The sequence below is a fragment of the Cynara cardunculus genome (assembly GCF_001531365.2).
Source record: "Cynara cardunculus var. scolymus isolate 2C chromosome LG 5, CcrdV1, whole genome shotgun sequence".
Taxonomy (NCBI): Eukaryota; Viridiplantae; Streptophyta; class Magnoliopsida; order Asterales; family Asteraceae; genus Cynara; species Cynara cardunculus.
In genome coordinates, this window is record NC_037532.1 from 537,793 (window position 1) to 548,480 (window position 10,688).

General features: G+C 35.5%; 1 protein-coding gene across 1 annotated transcript in view; it reads left to right on the forward strand.

Moving 5' to 3' along the window:
- LOC112512171 (nodulin homeobox-like) overlaps nucleotides 1-10,688 on the forward strand; it is a 16,936-nt gene that overhangs the window by 2,362 nt on the left and 3,886 nt on the right. Inside the window, exons 2-14 of the mRNA XM_025118034.1 lie at nucleotides 1,328-1,395; nucleotides 1,600-1,663; nucleotides 3,567-3,692; nucleotides 3,799-3,957; nucleotides 5,553-5,636; nucleotides 5,721-5,849; nucleotides 6,436-6,645; nucleotides 7,388-7,507; nucleotides 7,623-7,724; nucleotides 8,694-8,855; nucleotides 9,755-10,028; nucleotides 10,198-10,299; nucleotides 10,380-10,446. Of these exons, the coding sequence (XP_024973802.1) occupies nucleotides 1,622-1,663; nucleotides 3,567-3,692; nucleotides 3,799-3,957; nucleotides 5,553-5,636; nucleotides 5,721-5,849; nucleotides 6,436-6,645; nucleotides 7,388-7,507; nucleotides 7,623-7,724; nucleotides 8,694-8,855; nucleotides 9,755-10,028; nucleotides 10,198-10,299; nucleotides 10,380-10,446 (1,577 nt within the window). The 5' untranslated portion in view covers nucleotides 1,328-1,395; nucleotides 1,600-1,621. The remainder of the gene's footprint in view (nucleotides 1-1,327; nucleotides 1,396-1,599; nucleotides 1,664-3,566; nucleotides 3,693-3,798; nucleotides 3,958-5,552; nucleotides 5,637-5,720; nucleotides 5,850-6,435; nucleotides 6,646-7,387; nucleotides 7,508-7,622; nucleotides 7,725-8,693; nucleotides 8,856-9,754; nucleotides 10,029-10,197; nucleotides 10,300-10,379; nucleotides 10,447-10,688) is intronic.

Sequence of the window (10,688 nt, forward strand, 5' to 3'; positions counted from 1 at the left end):
TATACCTTATATATTTACTTTATACTTTATATATTGTACAATATAATATTATATCGTATATTATATGTTATACTTTATATGGTATACAATATAATATTATATATTATATCGTATATGTTATACAACATAATATTGTATATTTATACCTTATATGTTATATGTACATATGCATATATTATTATTATATCTTATATTTCATATATTATACCTATGACTTAGAATCACGTGAGATCAACATGTTTTTATGAGACCTGCGAGATCATTTTTTTACACTTCAAACTTCACAGCAAAACGTTGTGAAAGTTCGGCTTCTTTTTTCACCTTTAGTGTCTTGCTATGAAATTTCAAATATAAAAAATGAACTTACGGGTCTCATAAAAACAAACTGATCTTACATAAATCCAACTTTTATACCTATATATAATAAACACAGCTACTACTTAGCAATCAATCATCTTCTTCCACCAATGCAATCCTCCCCTGAATCACTTACTCCCTTCACTATTGTAAGGAACACCCCCATACACACACCAAACCTTTCTTCTCCATTATATTTTAAAATGATTGTTTGTTTACTTTTTAATAGTTTTATTAAAAAGTAATATCTGAATTATTAAGAGGTGAATGTTGTTTGACAAAAAAAGTCTGCATTATAATGATTCTAAAACTCTCTGAACAATTTTGTATTCTAAGTTTCCCTTAACCATTCAGCATCCTAATTTTACTCTTAACAATTAACAATTAACAAACAATTATCTTTCATTTTGCATTATATAATAAGAGTCTCTTAATCATTCTAACTACTTAATTATTATGTACCAAATCATTCAGCAACCGTATTTTTCTAGTGATTTTAACTGTTCTTTTTTTAATTTTTGATTTATTTGCTTGGTTTTCTTACATTTTGGTTTGGGTTTTCTCACATTTGGCACTTTATTTAATATAACAAAATAGAAAAAAAATAAAAAAGAGCAAAAATGCTTTAACKGCCCTCAACTAACATCCGTTAGCGATAAAGACGAAAAAAGGGAAATAAGAGAAAACTAGGGACAAAAATCGTAATTTCAATCAAACTCTAGGGACTAAAACCGTAATTTACTCGATATCTKAAAAAAAATTCTACCTACAAATTGGGCTCACGTTAGGCGATTTGCGTAACTTTGGCGCAAGTTAGCACAGCCAACTCCTCTTTACGACAATATTCCGTAATTCATTCATTGACGAACGTAGTAACAAATCAATCATATATCTCTCAAATCGCTTCTTTCAACTCAATCCACTGACTGACATCTTACAGTCATCGTGATCAATCAAYATTTGCTTACAGAAATCTTCTCTCGATGTTTAGCGTTGAATCACTAACGTTTTCCCCACCTATATCGTCGATAGTTGAAGGTAATTTGTTCGCGTTTTTTTTTTATTCGAAGTTCGACCATCTTCTTGTTGATACGTTCTGTAAATTGCATCAGTTGTATGTTTGTTTCTTGGTTTTGGGCAGAAATCTAGGGTTTATATGGTTAAATTATCAAAAATCGCAAGATAATACTGTTTAAAACTGTATTTGTTTATAATGTTGTGTTCTATGTTCTTCCCTCTCAGTTCTGGCTCACGAAATGTAGCAATGAGGCCTGCAAGTGAGGATGAACCATGCACGAAGAAACCGGTGAGCAAAATTTTCGAAGTTTGTTTTTCTTACGGCTGCCATGAATGGCTTTTTTTTTTCCCACACGAGATATGACGTACGGTTGAAATGTGYTCTTTTGACGTTAATACTCCTGGTTTAAATTTGTATCACTATCTCATATATAGTCGCGTAAAAGGTTCAATTGATAGTTGAATTCTGTTTTGGCTTGCAAGATAAGTTCTTGCACTAGGAAATTTACATAAATAGCCAAAACTCATAGGTGATTTCACTTTTTAGGCATATTCTAATCCAAATTCATTTTTTAGCCAATCCTTATGCATAAGGCTTAGGTGCCGTTTATCAAACGCTTACCCGGGTAAGCGCTTATCAAGTCACTTTACTTTACCGGAAGAATATGACAAGGACTAAAAATCTTACCCGGTAAGAGCGTAGGCAAGAATCGAGAGTCTTCCCGGTAAGTGAGGACGAGGACTCTTACCATGGTTAGCGCTTACCGGGATAAATTGTTGCATACGATGCGTTTTAGTGAATAAAATCTTATCCGGTAAGTAAGCGATAGTGTTGAATTTTTCCGGTAAGTGCTTACCGGGTAAGTGTTTAGGTAAACGGCCCTATATGCGTAAGGATTGGTTTTCYGCAAAAAGTAAAACAAAAAAGAATGAACGCGAATTCAATCCTATAGTCGTCTTCTTTGTTCGAGAAATGCGCAGTGGTGAGGGATGCTAGTCGGCTAAGAGAAGTTGTAGGCCCCATTAAAAAAGATCAAGAGTGATTCCTCACCTATCATGTCAGGGCCTAGTTGAATGCTCGAGTAAAGATTCCCTATGCTCATCGGGCGGGGCCGCCCCCCTAGATCTGGATCCATCCATAGACCTAACTTGATATCATTTGTCCAAAAAGAATTTGGGTCAGAAAATGGCTAAAAAGTGAAACCTGATTGGCTATTTMTGTCAATTTCCCTCTTGCACTTTAACTGCTCCATCCCATGGTTATGAATTTTCTATAATTATGTTATGCTCAACAGATCACTTCATTTTATTTGTTTTTTTATCTTAAGATTCTACCGCAACTTTAAAATTAAAAGGAGCTAGCCAGTATATGGTAATGCAAGATTCTGAGATCAGACCTTGTCATCCTGATAGAGTCTTGAAAGCACTTGTGAAATTGAATTATTGAGTATAATTAGCGATGGGCGTGACTGAAWTAAAACAGTAAAAGGGGAAAAGAAGGAAATCAGTAAAATTTGGAACAAAATAAAAGCATAAACTGAGGAACACCCTTGGTAAGCTTTTATCAGGACGGTATGCACATGTACATACTAGTAATTTTAAGCAATTTGTCTGGTATGTACATGTGCATAACATGCWCACATGCATAAAAACTAAAAAAACAGCTTCAATTACTCATATGCACATGTGCATACCATCCAGATGAATGATTAYCATGGTATTACTCAGTTTTTCATTTTTTTGGGGGTTCCCCCTGAACCTCCCTCTCTCTACATATTTGTTTATGTTGGTGTACAGATTAAGTATTGTCTCATTCTCAAGCATGCCTTCTTTTTATGATATGTAAACTTTAGTCTTGGGACCGCCTTAAAGCTTAAACTGTTATAACCAGTGGAATTGTATGAACAAAACCCTCTAATTGATTAGCATAGTCTTTTGATATGTATAAGTCATTGTATTGTTGGCCATCTTCAATTTACGAAAAGTTTCTCAGACAGTTTTAAAGTTGCCTATGTCGTAAGCTCTGCCAGTGGCTGAAGTTTTCTCACGTTCCAGCCTCCTTACTTGTATTCTCTCTCCATACAAAGAGAAAGAGAGATACATACACATACATATGCTGATATCCATAMTTTGATTCAACCTAACTTTTTGATGTTCACATCTTTTCATATTTGGAGTGCTTTGGTATGCAGGCTATAGATTTGGTTTCAGCTGTCACCGAGTTACATGCATTAAGTTCTCCGGATCTTAGCAAGCTAATCCGGGATGCTGAAAATGGTACCATTCGATGGACTAAAGTCGATGGTTCATCTTTTGAGGTTGGTAGATATTAGAATCAATCATTTATTTACTCATTGAAGTTTTCACATCAGATATTGCTTGCTGATTGTCTCTTGGTCAATGTGATAAACCTTGATGTTGCAGATAAATTTGGAAAGTCTAGCAAGATATCTTGCTTTGCACTTGATTGCCAAACTTTTATCAGGTAAAGTAGACCAGCAACATTTCAGATACTTATTAGGCGGGGTACGATTATTGCATGCTTTGTGTGATCTTGCATATCGCTATCCAAAACTTGAGCAGGTTAGTTAATTTCTTCTTTTCTYTATCTTTCTTTCCCCTTGGGATTCACACATCTATGAGTKGAAGAGGTTGTATTTGCTATAACTGCACATCTGAATTCATGTGTGAAAGAAGTGTTCCCTAGCAAAAAGAGAGAAAAGAAAAGGAAGTGTGAGTAGGAAAAGAAAATGGAAAAGAGACTCACACTAGAAGCCAACAAATATTCTAAAATCAGCAACTTGTTATCTCTGTTAAGGCAGGACTCTTCACTATTCCTCTAGAGTTGGCACTCAATCAATTTGAWGAAATGAGAGCAATTCCCAATAGAAAGTGGACATGTCATGCATTCTTAATTGTTGGTTTTGTATTCGTGTTGTGATATGTCCAAAATATATATAAAAAAAAAGAATGATTACAAGAGCAAATAGTAACCMCCATTACAAAATAATAGCTGATTTACCTTTGTCATTAACCCCAAGCATCTTCCACAATTTGGAATATTAAGGCATTAGCTAAGGCTCGGTCCATCCAAAATAACTTTCTCWTTCCCCAGTATCTGAAGTCTACTTGCTGGTTCTTGCTGTTCCAGACTGTTCTATGACATTTTCATACTGCTAACTATTTGCARCTTCCATGAATTTTGTATTTTTCTAACCTTTGTTATCATTATTTTTCTTTCTTTCTTTTTCTGTGATGAACATAATTACAAACAGACCAATAAATTTCAAAAGGTAGATTCTTTAAGAAATAAGGTTGCATGCCTGTTCTTCTTGATTGTATTTGTTTGGGCAGTTGGATTACATGGCGAAGAAATGCTTTACGGGTAATTATCCAAGAATTTCACTTATTCCTCACATAGGCCAGGCCTGCACATAGAGTGAATCTGTGAAATATTGCACTAAACCTGGAAAATTAAATGYTATTGCTTTCTGTGAAGGTTCGTTAGACTTTAAGCAGTTGAGTATGGTTAAAAGTAATTCTGGAGATACGTTTCTTTATTTGAATATTAACATGTTTCCTATGCTGAATGAGTCCTAATCCTTATGTTGTCTTTAGTTGTGCCAGAAGCATCAAATTTAGATTTGCTTAGTTATCTCTGCTCACAAATGCAATTTCTCTCTTGAATGAYGCCTTTTTAGTATTTTGATGAATCAGCAATAGGGCATTGCATCTGCATGCATACAGCAACAATGAATATGAAAATGACAACAATCCTTTTACTTAAATTAGTTGGGGTAAGCTAGAAATGGAACCCRTTAAAAATTAGTTAATGATGTAGTCAAGGCTCTGGAGCAGGAATAACATCTTTCCATGCAATCTCATAAAGCAGAGCCGTGGATGCATGGCTGCTATTTTTTTTCTTAATTTTGCTTCCAAAATGCTCTTTATCATGGAGATTTTTGGTAAAAGAAATTCTGTTGTGTTAGATGATGCATGTTTTTTGCTCTCCTTGATGGGGTTCCGTTTTTCAAGATGCTTCATGTGATCCTTTTTCTCTTCGTTCTTGAACACATGTTTTGTTAACGGGAGAGCGAAAACTTCTGTAAATGTTCTGTAACGAGTGCAAGTTGTACTTTTATCTTCTGCATTCCATTAACTGATTTTTCCTGCCGCAGGTCTTGCTTGATGATGTAAATATATCAGAACAGATGCTTGATTTGATATTTTACATGATTATTTTTCTTAGTGGCTTTAGACAGGTTAATTCTATCCTTCACACATTATACTTTAGTACATTATTTTCCTCTATTWTGTAGCACTGAAACACAATTTTGGTGATGCAGAAAATTCATGCTTCAAGTCATATGGTCCTTTTGCATTCAACATTATTGGCTAGCAGCTTGTATCTGTTAAGAATWTGTATTTCTTCAAAGTGGCATGAGCTTAGTCATGTTCTGCTTGCACACCCTAAGGTGACATCTTTTTAACTTTTATAATCCACAAATTACTAGTCAATGATTTGATGTTTCTCTTACAACCCATTTCATATTTTATTTCAGAGTAGTTTTAGAGGCGTTCGGTTTGATGGAGTGGTTTTAAGGGATTTGGATTTCGTGGAAGGATTTGAAATTAGAGGGATTTGGATTTGGAAGGATTTGAAATTTTTGGTGTGTTTGGTTTGTAGGCCTTTGAATGGAATTGAATTCCATTATTTGTAAAAAAATTATGAAAATAATTTATAAATAATTAAATTACTTTTTTTATCAACTGATTATTACAAAACATATTTTAAATTATTCTTACATACAAATCCTACGAAATCCCGTGAAATACCAACCACCCCCATGGGATTTCAAAATYCTATATTTGTGGTATTTCAACGAAATCCCAGGATTTCAAATCCAGGAATTCCTTCAAACCAAACATGGGTTTGAAATGGAATTCAATTCCAAATCCCTCCAAAATCCAATCCAATYCYGCAAACCAAATGGTACCTTAGTTTCTGTGTATTGAAATCCTTTATTGATGGGAATGTGGCTGGTGATAYATATTTGGCAGGTTGATGTATTTACCAGAGTAGCTTTTCCTGCTCTGCGTGCGGTTATACATTKTCTTCAAGTGAAGCTGTCAGCTCAACATACTGACACTCATGTGATGCCCAATGTTGATGAAGTCCACCGTCTCTGTCAGCACTGTGAGGCTTCTCTACAGTTTTTTCATTCACTTTGCCAGGAAAAGTTGTTTCAGGAACGCCTGGTCCAGAATAAGGTTTTACTCAATWTAAATCCTTCTATGCATCTTYGAATTACTCACAATGTGCCAATAATATCCTTTTATGGCAACAAGGTTTAGGCAAGATTAAATGAAAGTTGTGTATCCCCACGTAACACCCCTCACGACAAAAAAAGTATAATTTGGTGTTGGGACATCTCCATGTGGAGCAAAGTTGGTTGGTTGGTTAGAGTTATTCTATTGTTTATACATTGCAAGTTATAGCTAAAATTGMAATCTGTATCTTTAAGATTAAGTCCCAATGGTCATTCAAGCCAAATTAGAAGACAGGTTACATTGACCCCTCTTTCTATTTTTAGATTACTCTTTTAGGTAACAAGTAAAAAGGCAATTTGGTTTTCTGGTTTGCGTAAGTTATATCTTGCTATTTGCATGGAAGATCTATCTACTTATCTACTAAGACTTGCACACGATGCTTCAATATTCTTCGAGAACATTCTATCAGTCATTTTTCACTGATCGTATATGCYTCATGTTCTTCAGAAACGTTCTACTTGTCATTTTTCATTATTGTATATGCTTCATGTTCTCCAAAATATTCTTTCTTCTTTATTAAAAATAATCTGTGATGGGAAATTGTCTAGATGTTACTATTATTGTCTTTTATCTTTTCGACGTATGTCACACCATCAGGACTAAACTCACATGTTTAGATAGGTACTCCTTGAGTTACGGTAAGCATGTGGTGCAGTACAGTACTCACTATGTTGTTCTACAGGACCTATGTGAAGAAGGCGGTGCTCTTCTTCTGGTTCAGGATATCATGGAACTGCCTCCATGTGACGACTCCCATCTTATGGCTGGGGTTTCTAGGCTTAAATCAAAAGTTTTATCTATTGTAAGTTCTCGTTGTAGACCATAATCTGTTGTAGACATTATATGAGGCGGTTYACTGCAGAGTTTATAGCACATTTTCTTGGTTTCATTTATAGCTTTAACTCCTCTTTCTCCAGATGCTGCATCTTTGTGAAACTGAAGTGGAAAGGGGCTCTTTCTTGGATTTGGCTGCCAGCACCACTCTAGGCTTGGATTTAGCCAAGTCTATTGTATTCCAGGTTTATTTTCAAACCTTGTGAAAATTTAAGTTTATTTTAAGACATTATAGCCAATTTAGTGGGCACTCTGCTTATATTCCTATCTTTGGCTACCTAATACAACCTTTTTTTAATCATCTAAGCCTCCACTTATAAGGTTTTATTGATGAAATTAACAGTGAAGGGTTCTATCCGGAGAATAAAATTTTGATATGGGGTATAGGAAATAGGAAAGAGAAAATCAGAACAGGTTAAAAGAGAGAATAAAAAAAAAAGAAAAAAGAAAACCATTCATCAGTTTCATATCTTAGCATGGTAATCCCCGTTATATCTATAACCCCCTATATACCAAAAATGTTGCGTTAACTATAAATTGGCACATATGAAGTGCTCTAGATGTTAATCRTTGACTTARGATGTTTGGTTGGTTTTTCATTAAGTCATGTATGGATAAAGYTGTCTGTGTGGATTAATCCATCTGTGTAGATTGGGAAGGTTATTGTTTTGGAGGGGGTTTTCATAGATGAAAGGACRTGTTTTTTAATTGGGATGGGCAGGTCTGTAGAACACTTGGCTTTCTTCATAAAGCTCCCCCCAAGAAGCTTACTGAATAARCTACTTTCTATATCATTAAGCCACTACCAAACAGTCATGTATAGCTGACCGAATAAGTTGTGWGTCCCATTAAGCTCATTAAGCCGCTAAYGAGTAGGCCCTTAGTTGTTGGAATATTCTTTCTTTGCATAAKATGAATATGCTTGCTTTTGTAAGGCATTCTAGCATAGTATAATCCTAGCAAGTCAGTATACCCAACTTAATTCATGCAACATTTTTCTATTCTGTATTTGAGGAAGCCAATGTTTGTTTTCATGTAGCTTGTTGTTGAATTGATCAATGGATAGTAACCTTGTAACTGCAGACATAACTTGTTCCTGCATTGTACATACCATGTTACTTACAAACTCTTTATGTTGCAATTGCATAATGTAGGTCCTTCAGGTGCTAAAGATCGTGTTTTGTGGAGATCCCAGAAGTCCCTCTGATTGCTCTTTCAAAGGCCATCCAAGGGGACTTTTGCAACTCAATGCAATGCGACTAATAGAGATATTCTCGGATGATTCTAATTTCCGATGTTACATATTGTTGAACTTTGTAAGCTTTTGAAAACTGCATTTATTTTATTGTGATTCTTTAAGATTGATATGSTTACTCTCATTTTACCCCATGTCTCATGATCTCAATTGGGTACTTAAAATGTCCAATGCCTGAGAAAAACATATAAAACTATATTATACCATGATATATGGGTGTGTTTACTGCATGATTACTGTAAAACATGTAAAACTATCTTAGGGGCTGTTTGGTTGGTTTCCCATCAAGTCCTGTATGGATAAAGYTGTCTGTGTGGATTAATCTTTCCGTATAGATTGAGAATGATATAGTTTGGGAGGGTTTTTTCATAGATGGAAGRAGMGCGTTTCTTAATTGGAAGGGGCAGGTTTGGAAAAAAGAAACTTGRCTTTCTACATAACRCTCCCCCCAKAAGCTTACGGAATAAGCCACTTTCTATATCATGAAGCCATTACCAAACAATCATGTATGACTGCCGAATAAGCTATGAATCCCATTAAGCACATTAAGCTGCTAACAATCAGKCCCTTAGCCTTTCATGCCTACTAGTTTTTCTACTTGTGTCACGTCTTCTGAGTTTCTGTGTTTCCTTGTTGTTTAACGTATCTCCCTCTCAATATGTCTCTGATTGCATTTTCTGTTTACTGTGCCCGTTTCTTGCTTGCACACTCTCTCATACGYAATGTTTGTTTTAGTTTCTTGTAAATCGGGGGTCTTCACATAAACAGCCTCTCTACCGCAATAGGCAAGGTCTACGTGCATCCTACCCCCACCCCCACCCACACACACATCCCACCTCTACTTGGGATATAATGGGTCCGTTTAGTTTGGTTTATATATGGATGTGTTTGATTATCAATGTCTAACCAATACTAATGCATGTTCGTTTGTTGAATTTCTTTTTTTTTTGCTCCATGTAGACAGAGTTTTTGACCACAATATTTTCGCTACCACATGGAGAATTCTTCTCTAGTTGGTGTTCTTCTGCTCTTGAACCTTCTGAAGAGGATGTTACAATGGAATATGATTCCTTGTCAGCAGCTAGACAGACTTTGGGGGTAGTCTCAACATTTCATGTACGATCTGCTGTCAGTACCYGTCATGCTCCTCAGACGCCCTATGCACGTCAAAAAACAACTTTATTAATAAAAATTGTAGCTAACCTCACCTGTTTCATTCCCGATATCTGTAAAGGTGAATAATTTAGTTTTACCCCATTGTTTGTCTCTGCAAAACTTCAAAATATTAATTGGTGTCATACAYGTATATATGTTACTTGTTTGCCTAACTATTGCTTTCAGTTTTGAAGTTTGAGATCACCTGTTAGCATGTCCTTGACTAAAATCTCTGTTTTGATCCTCAGAGGAGGAGGGTCTTTTCGTCAATAAGTTTATCCAGTGCTTGCAAAAGGAACTTCCACAGATGGGTGGTGCTGAGAGATCAGCTGCCGCCTGCCGAAACCTGCGTATCTATCAATTTCAATAGTCCTTTTGTTGATAAAGAAACGACGTCTTTTTCTAATGGCAAATTATTTCTATGTTGCAGATTCTTTATTGCTTCACGCGGAATCTTTGCGTGAATACCTTAATGAAGATGATCTGCAGCTTCTTAGGTAATTGCTTTCAAGTCCTGAAGTCACCTTTGAATTGTGAATGTCTTCCTTGGCAAGTGGCTYTGTTGTGCTTGCCTCTACATTGCTCAGCTTTTTGGCTTTTGTTTTTGTCTCGACTCTCGACTAAACGAGCACACACCCATTGGCGGATCCCGTAAAAAAAATTAAGCTGGGCCATAAAATAATTAGCATAATATAAAATAGGGTCAGGGGAAAATAATAAAAATAAAAAACTCAACCAG